Source organism: Leptinotarsa decemlineata, unplaced genomic scaffold (assembly GCF_025532065.1).
Source record: "Leptinotarsa decemlineata unplaced genomic scaffold, Ldec_3_MD MMD2_tig00026328_RagTag_RagTag, whole genome shotgun sequence".
Classification (NCBI taxonomy): domain Eukaryota; kingdom Metazoa; phylum Arthropoda; class Insecta; order Coleoptera; family Chrysomelidae; genus Leptinotarsa; species Leptinotarsa decemlineata.
In genome coordinates this window covers 33,253,605-33,272,365 of record NW_027412688.1, presented here as the reverse complement: position 1 = coordinate 33,272,365, position 18,761 = coordinate 33,253,605, and the positions used below count along the sequence as shown (strand labels likewise).

General features: G+C 35.7%; 1 protein-coding gene across 9 annotated transcripts in view; it reads left to right on the top strand.

Moving 5' to 3' along the window:
- Nucleotides 1-18,761, top strand: part of beta-Spec (spectrin beta chain) — a 75,915-nt gene that overhangs the window by 16,977 nt on the left and 40,177 nt on the right. For 8 of the 9 annotated variants that reach the window (XM_023161822.2, XM_074182087.1, XM_074182084.1 and 5 more), the window contains exon 2: nucleotides 9,380-9,537. In XM_023161822.2, the coding sequence (XP_023017590.1) occupies nucleotides 9,408-9,537 (130 nt within the window). In that variant the 5' untranslated portion in view covers nucleotides 9,380-9,407. Of the gene's footprint in view, nucleotides 1-9,379; nucleotides 9,538-15,389; nucleotides 15,518-18,761 lie in introns of those variants that run through there. The other variant, XM_074182088.1, reaches the window with a different exon arrangement.

The following is an 18,761-nucleotide window of genomic DNA, read 5'->3' as shown; positions in this document are numbered from 1 at the left end:
GATTTAGTCGTGTTCAGTTTCAGATTGTGAGCAGCTGGCATGTGGAATTGAATTTAATCAAAAAATATGTCCATGATAGCCTACTAACTGTTATATTTGAATTACATTTTCAAAATCATCTCTTTGAATTGTTGAGCAATGAATGTATTTCCAGTACCTGTACTTTTTGGAAAATATTTTTCTCGCCTTTATTATGTCAGCGGCAGTTGAGAATGAGTTGTGAATCATTTGTGTTATTTATCTTTAAGTAGTCATTAAATAGTAGTTAACAACCAGTTAATGAACTTATAATTCGAAAATCCTTCTGGTTATTAGTGAATAATACAATGTTTCTATCAATATTAATTCAGATCGTTAATGTTCTAGGGAAGGTTGCTGCCCTGTGGTGCCTTAGTGTTAGTTGAAATTTTAAATAAAAATGTGTTTTTCCGTTAACCAGCTGTCCCCCCCCCCCTACGAACGATAACTCTTAAAATTCGACGAGGTACTAACGAGGTCTTATTTTTTAACGTTTACTAACACAGGTTGGACGATAGCAAGTGAAAATCTATCGTCCGGTCTCGCGGCTTGAACCACCGATTCACACATCGATCGATTGATTGACCGGCTATACCGTCTACCGTTAGTGGCTTGAAACTTTCGAGATTGAAGGAAAGATTAATCAGAATTTCCCAAATATGGAACTTCTGAATTTTCGATTGTTATTCAACGGATCAGGAATGGCTTCTGGCTTTTTCCAACCATATTAGATCGAAAGTAAGTGAAGCTTTGAGAGTTTATGGCTTCATAGTTCGCAATTGTAGATCTTTTTCAAACATATCTGCTCTATTGACTCTTTATGTAGCCTGCGTAAGGTCAAAATTAGAATATGGCTCTGTTCTATGGTCTCCATCCTACAATTGCTATAATACATTAATTGAAAAAGTTCAACGTCGTTTCCTGAAGTTTATTTACTTCAAATCTTATGGTATCTATCCTGATAGAGGTATTTCATATGAATCTCGTACCATAACATTCAATATTGAAAGTCTTGAATTACGCAGAAAACTTGCTGGAATAATTTTTCTGTATAAATTACTGCATAACAAAGTAGATGCTATGGAGGTGTTATCTTTTATAACTTTCTGTGTGCCTCATTTCAAAACTAGAAGTACAAAAACTTTTTACAGCCGACTGGCCAGAACTAATTTGTATCTCAAGTCACCTATCTTTAGCATTTGCAATAATTTCAATTTAATTTCAAATTTGTATGATATCAATTATGATTCCTTAGAATATATTGTTGACACTGCATCTCAGTATTTCATGGAGAATTTTTAATTTTCTGGTATATTTTTTTTTTCTATTTTATTTTTGTATATTATAATATTCATTCATTTTCTCAAACTGTAGCTTTGTAATTATAAGGATCTATATAATTTTTTAACATACTTAGTTAACCCTGTAAATGTAAATGGTTTTTAACTGTTGGGTAATAAATGCTATTATTATTATTATAACAAATACTTTTTTCACATAATCATGTACTATTTCATCCAGTGCAAAAAGTAGGTAAGTTCATTTTAGTGATTATATTAAACTTCGAACATAAGCCATGTATTTATTACCAATTTTTAAAAATGGATATTTGAAAACGAAATGAACAATCTATATTTTTAAGGAAAAGCGTATCGCTGTTTCATGGACATTGATAACAGGAGCTTTCGTGGCAATTATGAACTTGATAATTTCAGAAATATACGAGGCAGATAAGAAAAAAATAAAAATAAAGAGCGCCTTTTACGGTATGGATCAGACAGTTTTGGTCTCAGAATTACCCATACAAATTAAATATTTACATGACTTAGGAACACCCTGTATATAAACTGCAGACCATACACTGTGACCCGACGTGAATTTTTAAATAAAATTTTATGAAATATTGTCTTTATCAGGAAATGCATAATAGATCCATACATATTAAAAAAATATCTCTTATTGACCTATGTTTCTTTGTTACTACTGTTATTACCAGCTGTACTAGATTTTTTTTAAACAGATTTCATTTAATTGAATATTTATCTGTTAGCAATCCCAATAGCTAACAAAAAAGGTAATTTGAATTTAACATATCGAAATTAATTACACCAGAAAATAAATTTTGGATAAGCAGAAAATAAGCATCTAACGTCATCAGTATGGTCACCATGTCTGACCTACGTTAGTGTGCGTGTTTACTTCAATATTCAAGTCACGGATCGACAGAACACGTGCTTAAGTGTCCGTTCCGTGAATGTGGTATGTTGTCCAGTGACCATTGCGAGTTCGTGATTGGAAATTTTATCGTGATAGAACTCAGAAAGTGTTGAAAATACTGGGGAAAATGCAGTTTTTCGCTGTATAAAAAAGGACTCAATTCACGGCAAATTGAATGGAATGAAATAGACAATTACAATACTTTACACTTCAACAAGACGGCGGTGGTATGCACACTTTGTTCAACGAATCATCACACATGGGTCATCAATAAAATACGCAATAAAGCACACACTTTTATGAAGCATCCTTTTCTTCTATTAGTGAAAAACGAAGACAACGCAGTTAACCTTCGCATGTGTTAGGAATCACACGTTAAAAGGTAAGACCTCGTTAGTCCTTAGCTCGCACAAGTTTCTCAACTTCTGAGAGTTGTCGTTCGTATGGGAGCGACAGCTGATTAACGGAAAAACAGATTTTAAACAGACAGACAGATTTAATGAGCTGTCGTTTGAATGAATGCTTGCATTCGGTACATCGAGAATAGAAATCCAAATACGGCAATTGATAGCCTAATACTATAGTTTGATAGTTTGAAGTATTCAGTGTAATGTTTTACTACCCAGGCAGTTATTTTCACAAATATTGTACTGAGGTCATTTTACATGTCATAGTAAGTAAATTTTGAGTCGGTAGTTACTGCGTTAATTTGTTGTATCCTAATTTATATTTTAATAACCAATGAGACTATTTTATATTCTATTTGTGATTAGTGCGAAAGAGAATAAACATCGTGCTTTTGGTATTGGATCTTTGTCGCTGTTAAGATCGCATAACATATTTTTCTGTATCTGGAATTTCAAAGGCGTCTGCCTGTTGCCATATATCGAAATCAACAATTTCATACATTCTTCATTTATGCAGTATTCGTTGTTCAAGGCATGTTGAGGAACACTAGACTCCTGGTCTATAAAATCGAATATGTAAAACATGCTCTTTGAAGCGAATTGAAAGAGTCCGGTCAGTTTGACATACCTACTTTTTGTTGAATTCCCCACGCGTATAGTGAATTCCAAATATTTCGAGTTGCCCAACCCCTTTCGAAGTGAACGAACAGTTTTAAAAGTCACTTTTATGTTGATTTTTCGAAAAGTTGCCAAAACACACCAACGGATTATGGTGTGTTTTGACTGAAATGAAAGAACTTGCTTTATGAGACTTCTTCTGGAAAGTCGAGGATTTACAACGGCAGTCTCGAATTTGATTAACCTTGTCGTCTACGTTTGAGAAGGATACCCGTTCCTTTCAGCTATTTTCTTGACATTTTTTTTATGCCGTACCTTTGTTTGCTTAAGGGGAAAGTGACCAGAGTATGGACAAGAAACTGTAGCCCAAACATTTTTTGTTGTGGACGATAGTGGGAGCTGTTAGCGTTATATCTGAACTCACTAGTATTTTCTTATATGGCATTGATCGGTCAAGTGATATAATATTTAAATTGAGAGATATCGGAGTTAGAATATATCATATAAATTATGCCCAAAAAAAAATAACGCCGGCCGCCACTGGTGGCCATAAACCAATTGTGACGTAGCTAAGAGCGCGCGAATGTATGATGTTCGCTGCCGCTCTAGATGTAGCGAAATAATACTACCGACTTCGATGGAATTCCGGAAAATTTTCTGCCGCATTCTATTTCGATATATAAACGCTAGCCACAAGCGTATCGAGACAGTCAAGTGGAAGTTACAGTGCGGTACGCGACGCGATCTAGTAAGGCGATAGACATTCGAATAATAGTTGAAGTTTTAGTTGAAGTGTTTTCTGTATTTAAAGTGAAATAAAGTTAAGTTCGATTATTCAGTGTAGCCATTCATTGGTCAACCCACGGGGAAAACGTAACAATATGTTTTATACAATATTGATCGGTCAAGTAAATTGATAGATATCGGAGTTAGAATATGGCATAAAAAATAATTTTTTTTTTGAGTAATTTTCAATATTTATTAACTTTTTATCAAATTTCATGAATGGAAAGCAATTATTCATTGACAGGTTAGGTTGCACACATTGATGACGCATGTGTAGATCTTACACATGACCGTACTTCATAGAAAGATAATTCATGAAAGGAAACAACGGCTTTCTTGAACTGCTGGTACAGGTGTCCTTCAAGGATGTATAGTGGGCCCAACTTGAAAAAAAAAACTGAATTCACTTGCCTACTAGCTGACGATAGATATCCTGTTGGCAGCTTACAAAGTGCAAAAAAGATTGTGAAGATTTTAAAACTATCTACATTTGTATGAATCACTGGCAAACGTTAAAATCAAATGAAACTCGTCGAGAGAGGTGTTGCACTATTGGAGTAAGGAAGAAGTGTTTTTCTTGAATTCATTCAATGGCAGTTCAGTGTGATAAAGATACAGAAACAAACAAACCATTCAATTTCCTCCAAACAATTCTACTAAGTTTTATTCATGATTTCCATTATTTTCTTACGAACTTCATGAATAATTCACCAATACGACTAATTCGTATGAATGAACGTCGTCCAGAGGAAATGATCGGTCGGGTTATATAAATAACGTGACTTAATCGAATTATAAATAGATCGATCGTCGTCTCTTGAATATTAAATAGAAATGACATGCAGACTATAATGCAACGCCTGGGTTGTGTTTGTACCTGAGACTGGATCTAAGTGGGTCATTGTGATCAAATCAACCGCGACCGACTACGAGACAAGATGAAAGAGTTTGTATCAGTTGGAAGTGATTTTAATAGCTTTCATGTTGTAGTATTTTTATTATTGACACTAAGGTGGTTTCACTTTGGAAAAGTCGCGATGCTACCAATGGAAAAGTAGGCTACTGACCTCTGAAAGAGGTCCTCAGGTAGTTACTACACACATCGGCAAAATTCTTGGACCCCTCTAGTATATTGTAAAACAAAATGTTTATCATGGCTGGTGTTTTGTACATTTCATCTTTAATTCTTTCACCTGTGCTAAGCATGCAAAAATGTTTACAAAAACCATTTCCTCTAATTTAAAAATCTGTGTAAATCTGTTTTTCATTTCAACCAGCTGTCGCACCCCTACGAACGACAACCCTCAGAAGTCGAAACTCATGCTAGCTAAGGATTAACGAGGTCTTACCTTTTAACGTGTGATCCCTAATACGGAATAGGATAACAATGTTTGAAAAGTGGTTCATATCTACGTAGGGCGGCTTTGCATGATGATGGTCTGCCGAGTCATCAAATTGCGGATAGACTAAGGATTCCTCGCGCTTCAGTTACCCGAATAGTGCATTTGTACCAGGAAACTAACAGCGTTGACTGGAGACGTGGAACTGGTCGTCCTAGGGTACCTAATGCAAGCGAATATCGGTATATAGCAGGATATGTACGTCGTAATCGAACCATAACAGTCTCAGCAGTCCGAACTCATTTAAGAAGAACGTTTTGGTTGATTAATTTCCAGTACCACAATACGGCGGAGACTTGCTAAAGCCAATTTGCAATCCAGGAAGCGACTAAGAGTACCCCTAGACACATAGCCGCTCGTCTACAGTGGACACCAACACAGAGACTGGCTTTTAGCTCAGTGGCGAAATGTCCTTTTTTCGGACGAAACCAGATTTAGTTTAGTTAGTGATAGTCGGCGACACAGAGTTGGGAGAGGGCCAGGTCGACAAGAAAGACTATATTTTGCTAGAGAAGTCGTTCCATACCAAGGAGAATCAGTAATGTTTTGGAAGGCATAATGCATGGTCGTCGTTCGCAGGTTATTCCCATTCCAGATACTATGACAGGGAAAAAATATGTTCAAAACTTTGGAGCCAGTTTCATTTTCATGGATGACAATGCTAGGCCTCATCGCACGAGAAGAGTACAAAATGCACTAGAGATTGAGAATGTTCAAAGATTACCGTGGCCAGCAAATTCACCAGACATGAATTCCATTGAGCACAAGTAGGATTTCGTTAAACGAGCAATCTCAAACAGAATAATTCCTCCTAGTACCCTCCCGGAACTCACACTCGCGGCCCAAAAAGAATAGAACAACATCCCAATGGATACCATTAACGCCCTTATTGTTTCCATGCACTGGCGAGTTAACACCTTACTACAGAACAGGGGAAGACACACCGAATGTTAATGCATTTTTGATTTCGATCTGAAATGGGTTTCTTCTACATTTCAGATTCTGGTAATCATTTTATCATGCACTATTTTTCGTCTGTATTTTTTTTCTCGTCCGGTTAAAATTAAATTCAGCCAATTTGCATTGGTTACATAACCAAATTAAATGTACTTTGTAATACACTTCTTGTCTCATTTAGCCTAACAGGGGGTCCAAGAATTTTGGCGATGTGTGTATTTACTACAAATAAAGAATCAGTTTGCTACGGAGGTTGCCTTATGTTGTCATTAACAAGCATCAGGTTGCGCTGCATAAATGTTTAGAATGCCGATATGATTTATCGCCCAACAATTTTTTTTTGTGGAATGAAACAGTGGACAGCGATTTTTTTCACCTCAGGTGGATGTGGAAGCTTTCCAAAACGATTTTCAGAGTGGCAAAAATGAACCGAAAATTGGTACGAACGCATACCAAAATGTAAACACCTATTCGTAAACACCTTAAAGGTGACCCTCTTAATGCGGGTCTTTTGGGTTCTACCGCTTCGATGCAACTTAATGAAATTTATGCTTTTGTGCCTTGAGGGTCAACATGAAGCTCTTGGAATCGAAGAAGTGTATCATCTTGATTTTACCGACGCCGCGATTCATCTTCTCTATATCTCTTGGTATATCCTTGACCTTTGCTCCCATGTAGGCGCAGTTAGCCAGCGATCCATCTCCGTTGTTGTATTGCAGTCATACATCCAAGATCTACGGTACTGATTCGATTGATTTCTAATTGTGATTTCCAAATCAAGTGAAACTATGAAAAGCGCCTGGCGCATGGCAAAATTCTCGTGAAAAACAAATTCGATAAATCCGGTGCTTACTGAAAGAAATTACCGTTAGAGAACACGCATGCGGCGAGTTCTCTAACGGTAATTTGTCGTTCTTCATACCGAAATCCTGGAAGTTTGAAATATGCACTAGAAAAAAAATCGGGGAAAACTCATTGTTTGTTGCAAATTGTCGCCATTGGTCAGATTAAAATCAAGAGATAATTCGTGAAACCCAAACTGAAAATACTGACGGTAGGGGACGTTTCAATTGTGTTTTGGCTTTTAACATCTTAGCAACAAGGGTACTCCAAAAAACTATCGTCTTTTAGTGGAAAGTTACTATTTGAGATTTTTTTGACCCCTTTTTTCTCTTATCAGTACGGTCTTATCCAGTATCTGTTGTTTTGCAAGACCGCCATAAAAGTCAATACAATAAACATATCAACATAAATATTCGAAGAGCAGTAAAAAAAATTATTGAAAAATACTGATGGTCTTCTCGGAAAATTGAATTTTTGTATTGTTGTACCAATCTTTGGTCCTACTTTGTGAAACATAGTGTTTTATATAAACGGGGAATGTTCCTCAATTTGAATTATTACAGCAAATGCAAGTTTGAACAAAATAAAGTTGAGTTTAATTCATGAGTTTTTCAAATTCACTTCGAAAAGTATTCAAATTGATGTTTTAAATAATTGTTGTTGAAATAATTTATACGTACCTAGATATTCTACTTTAAAAAAGGAAAATTATCTTTATAAATCAACAATTAAGGCAAAATATAAATTATAGTTCAATACCACCTCCACAAGCCACATAAACAACAGTTGTTTTGTTATTTATTTATATAGAGGAAGATAGGTTAGGTGCACAAAATGTCATATGGCACAGAATGTCTCGGAACTCGGAACATGAGTAAACAGAACAGCACGCCTCTGAAATATGTCATCTTTGTTTGTCTCATACAGGTAACAGATTCATTGTCCTTTATTAGCTATAACCGATGTTGCCAAATGGTGAAATAGAAACGAATCCCTTTAAATGTTGAATGCATTATTTCGTTCCTCTTTTTTAAGTATTTAAATGATTTTTCAAAGAAAAAAGTTGATTTGATAAATTTAAAATGCGTTGTTTTAGAGCTCTTTTATGAAAACTACTTGATTTTCGTCAGGAGGAACATTCCCCATTCCCACTGTTTCTGTTTTGATCTTGAGCACGAATGAAACTTTGTGATTTTTCAAGATCCAGATACATGTGTATTGATATAAACTTATTCCTTCTTGTGAGAGGGGAGGGAGAAGGGGTCTAAAATAAAAATTAGAAACTGTTTTCAGCCAACTAATATGTTTCATGAAAAAAATTGAAATTAAAACAATGTCATTTTGACAAAAGTGATTTGATACCAGGGGAAATATCACCAGATATTCATACGTTATGAATGATCTGTATATTATCTGGACTATTAATTGCTAAGTAACGTATGTGATGTGTGACGGTTATTAAGATTAATTTCTATTTCCACTGTAAGGTGAAAAAACATGGATTTGTTTATTTGGAAAATAACTCGTAGGGTGTGTATTTTGAATATAATATGTGGAATTTAATTTGTCTACAATTCGCATTTTAATAACATAAAGTCAGATTACAGATACAAAAAAATCTAAAATAGCTGATTTGATGAAAAATATCAACTTTTATGTTAGTTGGAAAAAGAAATAGTAAAAAAATTGTTCATATCAATAATTTTATGACTTCATCACAAAGTTATCGACGTAGAAAAACGCTTGGCAGCTAAAAGTCAAGGAAAGATAAGCTCCTTTTTTTGGTGTCATCAGCTTCGACTGCATTGGTCATTAGCCCCGTGTCCTGGTTAGGTAATGTTAATAACTCCCCGAGCCACCTAGCCACCTCCGTCTGCCATGTAACGTTCCAGAATCATCCCAATTTCAGCTAGATGAATTCTCTAGAATTTACTTCTGAATATAATATTTTTTTTTGTGATTTCATAGAATCTAAAAGCACAAATGATTCTATGTTCTCACTTCTAGAGGAAATATCTCAAAATAAATAGGGGTGAGGCAGTAGCAGCAGTGTTTTGTGACTTTTTCTACCCCTAAAATGATGAATTGTTCATATTAATTTATAGAAACTAACCTCTTTGTTTTTTTTTTCAGATAACCAGCTTGGCTGGTCACCGACAAGATGACGACAGACATCAGTATAGTGAGGTGGGATCCCACCTTACAGCAAGAAATAGTTGATGATTACGAATACGATGGTGGCAATTCATCATCGAGGCTTTTTGAAAGATCTCGGATAAAAGCTCTAGCCGGTAAGTGAATAATGTTAAAAACTTGCCCAAAAAGATGTGTTTGGTAATTGATGTTCCGTGTTGTATAATTAACAGTGTAGATATACTGATCCAAAACTATTTTCCGGGTGTTTTGGCCGTGGTCAGCAGGTTTTAATGATTGACGTTTCGTCTACTACTGCGGTAGATATCAAAGGCAATTAGGTAACATTCGAAGCGGTACCGAAACTGGAATTTGTCTCTAGTTTCATATTATCATATTATGTGGACTCGGGACACTTTGTCAAAAAGACTAGAGTTATGAACTTAGGTACTGTTTCCAGTGGGATGGTATTTTTTTCACGAACAAATAGATTGTACCGCAATGGGCAGCCCATCAAGTCCAGCGGTGCAAACTTTTTCACGGAAAATTTTGAACAACGGGCCTTTTATCAACGGATCTTTCACCACACCTGAATGTTATTGCAAAATCTAATGTAGTCTGTGATATGCCAAGTAACGCATTTATCTCGCGGTATATGCCATATGCAGATTTTCTTGCCCAAAGTATCGATGCTTTGTGGAATCACAACCATTCATGTTGCGTGCGATTGTCATTTTTGTATGATCTTAATTTTTGAAAGTCGCTGTCAACTAACTATCCCTTCGGTTTCTAAACTACCGCGGATACTATTGTTGTAAACGGTGAATCATGCGAATATAAAAGGCGACCCTATTTATCATTTTCTTTTGAAACCACCCTAATTGAAGAAACGTTATATATTCTGTTTTGCCCAAAAACAATAGTGTAATGATGGCCCAGCCTCCATATTCGCCAGATATGGACCCATGTGACTTTTCCTGTTTCCAAAAATAAAAAAACCTCAAAGGCCCATCGTTTCACAAGCGTAGATGACATTGAAAGCGCATCGCTGAAAGAGTTGAAGGCTATCCCAAAGATCGAGTTTGAGAAGTGTTTCGAAGATTGGAAGAAGGGCTGGCAGAAGTGTACAATATCTAATGAGGACCATTTTGAAGGTGACAACATTGATATAGACGAATAAATATTGTTTTCGAAAACGAAAACTCTTCTTTTTGCGATTCTATTGTTGTATACGGTGAATCATACGAATATAAAAGGTGACCCTCTTTATCATTTTCTTTTAAAACCACCCTAATTGACGAAACGTTATATATTCTGTTTTGCCCAAAAACAATAGTGTAACGATGGCCCAGCCTCCATATTCGCCAGATATGGACCCATGTGACTTTTTCTATTTCCGAAAATAAAAAGAACCTCAAAGGCCCATCATTTCACAAGCGTAGATGACATTGAAAGCGCATCGCTGAAAGTGTTGAAGGCTATCCCAAAGATCGAGTTTGAGAAGTGTTTCGAAGATTGGAAGAAAGGCTGGCACAAGTATATAATATTTAATGAGGACTATTTTGAAGGCGACAACATTGATATAGACGAATAAATATTGTTTTCGATAACGAAAATTCTCTATATTTTCTTAATATACCTCGTATAACGATTTTTTTGCAATAGTAAAATTCCAAATCGGGTCGAAATATCAAATGGAATGACCATCAAACGCGTCTTTTCAAGTGCGACTGACCGCATTGGAAATCGATCGAGCCTTGATTCAGTTCGCCTGTAATTGGCAAATCGCGTTGCAATGTTCAATTGCAATTTGCAACGTTGCATGCACGGACGAAATAATATTGAACTTGAAGAAAAAGGCCGTATTACTGCAATAGTCGTGGTACTTGTTTTATTTGTGTGGCGCCCAATAGCAAAAAGGGCATTTTCCTGGAGATTTACTTTGAAGTCGATCGAAAGACTAGGAGTTGAATAGTAGTAAAAAATAGTGTAATAAAATAATAATTTGTGTCTAATCGAATTCATTAATCTACCTTGACATTATTTACGACGATATACGAGGTATGTTCAAAAAATAACGGTAATTTCTTTTTTTTTTAAATATCGATATATTCGTCTACATTAATGTTGTCATCTTCAAACTAATGAAACTTGTGCCAGCATTTTTTCCAACCCCCGAAAAATTTCTCAAATTCGATCTTTGCCTTCAGCTTCTTCAGCGATGCGCTTTTAATGTCATCTATGCTTGTGAAACGACGATCCTTTGAGGTTCTCTTTAGTTTTGGAAATAAGAAAAAGTCACATGTAGCCATGTCTGCCCAACATGGAGGCAACAACATCGTTATATTATTGTTCTTGGCCAAAAATTCACGAACAAGCAATAAAGTGTGAGCGGGTTAATTATCGTCGTGCAAAAACCACCAATTGTTTTTCCATAAATCCGGGCGTTTTTTCGGATTCCTCCACGCAAATCATCAGTGACTTCTTTGATTGCTCTACATAGGGCTACGGTTGCGATGGAGAAAATCCATTACAATGTGTGCTGCACGGGGCCGCTCACGACCACCAAACCGCGATAAAGCCGAAGGCACTATGTTGGATTTACTCCCGCATGTGGCTAGTCAATACACCCAAAAATAATCGTGTAAAATCGAAAATGGGCTGCCAGCTGAAATGTCTGGAGATGCGGTCATTCATCTTTCATTTTTGCTTTTGTCTCCGATGACATCTGTATTCTTCACAACCTCGGTGCTGGACGTTAAAAGACACTTTTTTTTCTGCTTTATTATCCTCGTCGAACGCTTTATATATCTCTTAGTAAGTCATATCTGTTTAAAATCTGTTTCTCTTCATTTTTCATTTCAAATAATGATAAAACTGGAACCTCTGGCATAGAATAAATGTGAAACTAGCACTTTTCCCAATCACCAGAAATGCAATACTCTTTTCGATGCATGTTTCACCAACCGAGTTGGTGACAGTTCTTGTGACAAGATATAGCAAGACACAAAAATTACAAGTTCACTTCAAGCATTTTTTGAATTCCGGTCTACCGGAATAAAGTCGCCTTCTGGAAAAAAAGGGACTGATTTTCACCCACATTGGAAGTGTTGATGATTTTGACTGGTGGTTTATTGATGTTTGACTCAAAGCGATATGTTTGAAGAATGTTTTGAGCAAATGTTAGACCTCATTTCACCTAACTCGTTTTATACCTGCCACCGCATGTATAGCGGACCTGTTAAAGCATTTCAAACCCGCCTATACTGTTCAAAATCTATTTTTTCGTTAACTAGCTGTCGCTCCTCTTCAGAAATCGCAACTTGTACGAGCTAAGGAACCAGGTCTTACGATAGCAAGTGAAAATCGATCGTTTAGTAGTCTGCTGCTTGAACCACCGACTCACACATCGGCCGATTGACTGAGTGAAGCACCCACGTCGGACTTCTCGGCTACCGACCGCTTACATTGCAAACGCTGTACATACTAGCTGTGACAAATCAGAAACAACGAAATCATGAAACTTTGTTTGAGCACTCTGTTGAAATTCTGCATTCATAATGAGCATTTATTACTATAAGGAAACAGTATAACTGTTGCTTTTTATCAAAAACAAATAATTCGTGTAATTCTCTTATAACAAAAAAATCATTTTGATATTATGGAAGCCTTTCATTAATTGCTTCCTATCATTAAACGTCCAATTTCCAATTTGCTTTGACGGCCGTTGTGGTTTGTGGCTTATTCGTATACATCTGCGACTTGCAACCTCTGCTGCAGGCAGCCAGTGATGCAATTAAACCCAGGTTTGTGTTTAATAAACCCTACAAAATACAAATAAAACAGAACACAGTCAGTGTACTGTATACATATATGCAATACGCATATATGTATACAGACGGCTCAAAAACCAAAGAAGGCTCAGTTTTGTGGATTTTACTCCAGAGCACTAAGCCACAAAAGAAATAACCAGGAAAGGAATTTCTGGCAAAAACATAATCTGCACTAATAGCAGACAATCCCTATTAGCCTTGAACAGACAACGTGTTACCTCAGGGCTAGTACTAGAATGCCACCAAGATTTAGGCAAAGCCTCGATAGATAATAAAATTATCCTGAGGTGAGTTGAAGGGCACGACAGGAGTAAAGGTAATCGCATTGCCTACTCTTCAGCCAAGGAAGCGGCTGGACTAAGAATTTTAGGACCCAGTGGCACCTACGGCCTGATGACTTCGACAATTGCGGAACTAGCCAAATGTTACACCCATGCTCAATCCCTAAAGAGATGGGGTGGAATGTTCATCCATTATCATCAAATCAGTATAATAACACAAAACCTTTTGCATATAGGATTGGCGTAATGAATCCGGATTTGATTAATGCAAATACCCAGTTGAACTGATCAACAATTTAGTGGATGTCTAAAGATTTAGGTTTATAAGATGTGTTCCATTCAACAATGTAGTTTCACAAAATATTTCAGTTGATATATAATTCTAATAATGCTAGTTTTATTAAAAGATCAAAGGGCACGACAGGAGTAAAGGTAATCGCATTGCCGACTCCAGCCAAGGAAGCGGCTGGACTAAGAATTTTAGGACCCAGTGGCGCCAACGGCCTGATGACTTTGACAATTGAGGAACTAGCCAAACGTTACACAAATGCTCAATCCCTAAAGAGATGGGATGAAATCAAAGAATACCATCTTGCCAGGATCACCCTGGGTGACCCTGGGAAGCTGGCGCCGAAGAAATATCTGGCGATGACCAGGAAAAATCTACGCTTAACAGTAGGATTTCTGTCTGGTCACTGTCAACTAAGGAAACACCTCCATAATATGGTGCTAGTGGACACGCCTCTATGCAGGATGTGTGAACAGGAAGATGAAACTGTCAGGCATAATCTATGCGAATTTTCGGAGTTATCGTCAATTAGAGAGTTTGTGTTCGGCGAGTCTTGGCCTACACCTGCCGATATAAAGGAGATGTTTCCCAGCGACCTGCCCATCTTCCTGGAAAGGACAGGATGGACGTTAACCTAGAAGGACAACTCCTCGGAAGGGTGTACAATGGTTCACCATGTGGCCTACACTCACCCTCCCTACTCTACTGATACAGATATTCACCTGCGACTTGAGAAAACCCCACGAGATGCATTGGACGTTCTTGGATCTCATGCGGATGGGTAACGTCCCATATTCAACAACTTTGTTTGTTCACATACCATTTTCATCCAGAAATGGGTCTCACCGCTGAAGATGATTTTTCGATGATGGCCGATGGTCGATGATGGTCGACCGACAAAATGCAACTGACCCAGTTCCTGGGTCAACTGTACGGGTGCAGGCCCAAGTCACGACGTAAATTCGCCAAGTTGTAATCTGCCAAAGGTCGAATTCTTGTGAGCGACGCGAAATCGACTGCCTCGGATTCTCCTACACACTCTCACAGACACCGGCAATGTTTTCGTCAGATCTTGCGTTTCGTCGACGTACGGGTTTTGGTCGATCGTTAACTGAACCAGTGGACTCAAATTTATCCACCACATTGGTAGGACTATTATGGCGACCGTAAAATGGGCGAAGCGCGTAGTATGTTGTCCGAAAAGTACCCCCATTTTGATAAAATAATTTTATTATTTCCACGTGTTGTTGGAATGCTATATCCGTACATAGTGACAGAAGACAGAATAAATAAATGACAACTAATTTGACAGATGTAGCTTCAACAAGATGGCCGTTAATTGTCAAAGTTTGGAAGGCCCTCTATTTATGATAATTTGTGGAGTGTAGTCTTTTTTGCCTCATTTCAGTATCTACCATGATCCGTCGCATTTCTTATCTACTAAATGTTTTGCTAAAACTTATCTTCGCATCAACTAATCTCTTCGAAATGTTAAATATGTCCCTTAATTATTATACTCTTCAGCAACGATAAACTAATTTATTTATTTTATGTTTAATCCGTTATCTGCACTTATCAAAACCGAAACCAAGTTTCCTGCCTACGTTTCTCTGTAGTTATGATTGGGACTTTGTTTTATTGCAAGTTGTGAGTGCCGTGGTTCTTGATCTACGCGAAATGGATATCGAGGAAATCGAACACAGATATTATGACAAATTCGTCCAGGAATTAAGAGGTACATTTTTGGAGTACTTAGTTGTTTTATGTTTGTTCAATATTTTTTGAATCTCTTCGTTTTTTTGTGCGATTGGGAGTTTCGTATATCAGGTGACGATCGAAAAGTGTCCCCGCCCTTCTCAAGTGATAATTTCAAGAAGTATATACGGAGTGTTTCAATGTTAAGGTGATCATTTAAGAAGGACAAGTTTTTGATTTTTCGGTTTCATGGATATGTTGCTACCATTCCTTTAGAGAATAGAAGAATAGTTGATGCTGAGGAGTATACATCAATTATATTTTAACGAGGAGTATGTTAGTGGAAAATGGATTATATCCCATGGAATCAAATCATTATTTCTTGGAAAAAGAAGAGAAATGTTGTAAAAGGCATGTTGCCTTGCCATGTTCACCGTTACCATGTTACATGAATCATTACAGGAATTGTGTAATCTAACATTGTTTTGGAGATTTCTTTGAAGATATATTCAACGATGGATAATAGACAAAACTGATAGTCTGGTTCACATGTACTCGATTTAGCTCTTTTTGGTGATATTGTTCAGCCCTGTCCAAAAATTACGACCAAGGTGTCATTCGATTCGTATTTTTGCCTAGAAAGTTTAAGGGAAGGTCCGAAAACGCGCCGATAAAAATTACAAAAGTTATAACAATTAAGTGAAAAAAATGGGGCTTTAGTTTTTTCTTAATATTTTGGAAAATTTTCAAAATTTTGGAAATTTGAAAAAAGATTTGAAAAGATCAATGAATTTGCGTAAAAAAAGTCCCGACTCCCGAAACTGTATCTCGATTATTTATAATTTTTACAGAGCCCTGAAAATAGAGCCAAAAGCGGGTAGTCTGGCTTCCGCGCACCTTTCGTCACTCTGACATTAAAACAAAAAAAATATTTAAACATATTAAATGTAAATATTAAGGAATGAAAAAATTCATGTAATGTTGGGATACATCAATAAACAATAATCCGCAGTCAAAAAATTTTTATCCCAATTTTAACGTTAATTATAAATTTGTTAATTAATAACTTTTTCTGAATTGAAAGTTAATATAAAAATCCCTATAATTATCAAACTAAAACCATGGCATTTTTTTCCTTTGGTGACGTTATCCTTAATAGGCAAAAAAATAGATTACCGTTGCCAAAATAAAAAAATTGTTATTTTCTATTGAAAATTATAATTTTATAAAAAATACATTACAATTTTTTTATGTCTCTTTTTATGTCTCATGACTAAAAACTAATTAATAATATATTTTTTTAATTGTTTATTTAAAGAAATTGTTATAAACAATTTTTTTATTTTTTTTTTCAATAATTTGTTCTATAATAAAAGTAACTATGTGTTTTTTTTAATTTATTCTATTTTTTATAAAACTTAATATTGTGATACCTTGATACTTGTCTTTTTCATTCGCTCCTTCGCTTTTATAATTATAATAACTTTTAAACTATTGCAGTTATGACAAATATGCTTCAAGTCTTTTTTGTTCATTATGAATTCATTAACAATTTAAGCCTTTTACTAAAGTTGTAGTCCTAGTCCTGGAGATATATAAATGATGTTCAGATCAGGTATAAAGGTAAACCCTCCAAAACCGTAAGCAGATGTTACTTCCATGTAACAAAAGAATTTCGCATACAGGTAGAAACCGGAATTTTAAAGTAATTTATAAATTTGTGAGCCTCGGAAATTTAGAAGGTTAATGAGTAAACTCATTAAAATTAAATTAACAGAATGACTGATTGCTTCATTCAATTTTCTTAAACTCCATACAAATATGACAATAAGTGAATGTTAATGATCCTACAACTAAAGTGCAAGTAATAAAATCCTTATGATTTATTGTTGTTACATGACACGAAGTTTATGTTGAAAAGACTTAATAAAAATTCTTTTTATAATAAATAGCGATCAATAAATTAAATAAATAATAGGACTATTATCAAACCGGACTCTGAAATATATTTCTTTTGTGGAGAAAAGTAGCATATTTGTTTTGATTATATTTAATTCTAGTTGTGCTTTCGAAATTTACCAAAACAAAAAAAAATATTGCCAGTTCATGTAAAAAACTTGAGGAGAATGCTGCCACTCCAATTGAAATATGTGAAACTGAATTGAAGATATTTTTTTGCTTAAATCACCTATTACAGCTCGCGAGAGAAAACAAAAACACTTCTATGCACTGCAACTATAACACTAAAGGTTTTTGTTGGATTCATTTTATCCCAGACGTTTCTTTTGTTTTATAATAACGCGGTTACCACCAAGTAATTTTTTATTGTACTATAACTCATCAATACACGACATGAAATTTTGGTACTTACCAAGCCAGAGTTTAATTTTCTACATTGAAATTTTTGAAGTCATATTTTACAAACAGACAACAAGCGGTTTACTGCGATACAAATAAATCTGGTTTTCAAGTGGTCAAATACGGAGTGCCTCAAGGAACGGTCTTGGGACCTACTTTATTTATAATATATGTACATAAAATGTTGTATAATTTAAAGTCTTCCTCATGCATTATGTTGGCTGACGATGTAACACTATACGAATTAAATAATGATAAAGATCTCTTAGAGTATTCAATCATGTCAGTTGAACAGAAAGCTGATGAATGGTTTGTAGCGAATAATTTCAAGCAGAATCCTAATAAAACACAAATAATAATTAGATTTTCGTGTTATTCTCTGAATCAAATGGGTGGAAATGCCAAGCTCCTAGGGCTCACATTAGATCCGTCTCTGAAAAGGCATTGTCACATCGACAAGCTGTCTTCTAAGCTTCGCAACCAGTTATACCTATTTAGACAACTAAAAAAAGTAATAAGTTGAATCGCTTTGAAAACCGCCATTTTTCTCTATTTCATTCCCATATCTGTTATGGTATAAGGCTTTGGTGGAACTCCAGCGCCTATCTTCTAAAATTTTCAAGTGTCAAAAAACTATGAGGATAATAATTATCAGTGTTGGTTTTCGTAATTCTTGCAGAAATTCGTTCAATGACAATGTTTTCTGTATATATCTACGAGTCTCTTATACAAATTCATAAGAATATTGGAAGATTCCAATCTATTTCTGAGTTACATGACTACAATACAAGAAATAGCAATCATCTGATATTGACACGGTAGATGCTTACTACATTAGTTAGTAATTCCCTTGATTTGAACTTCAATAAACTCTCAAATGAGGTGAAAAGTATGAGATACAAGAAATTCAAAAGTCAATTAAATCA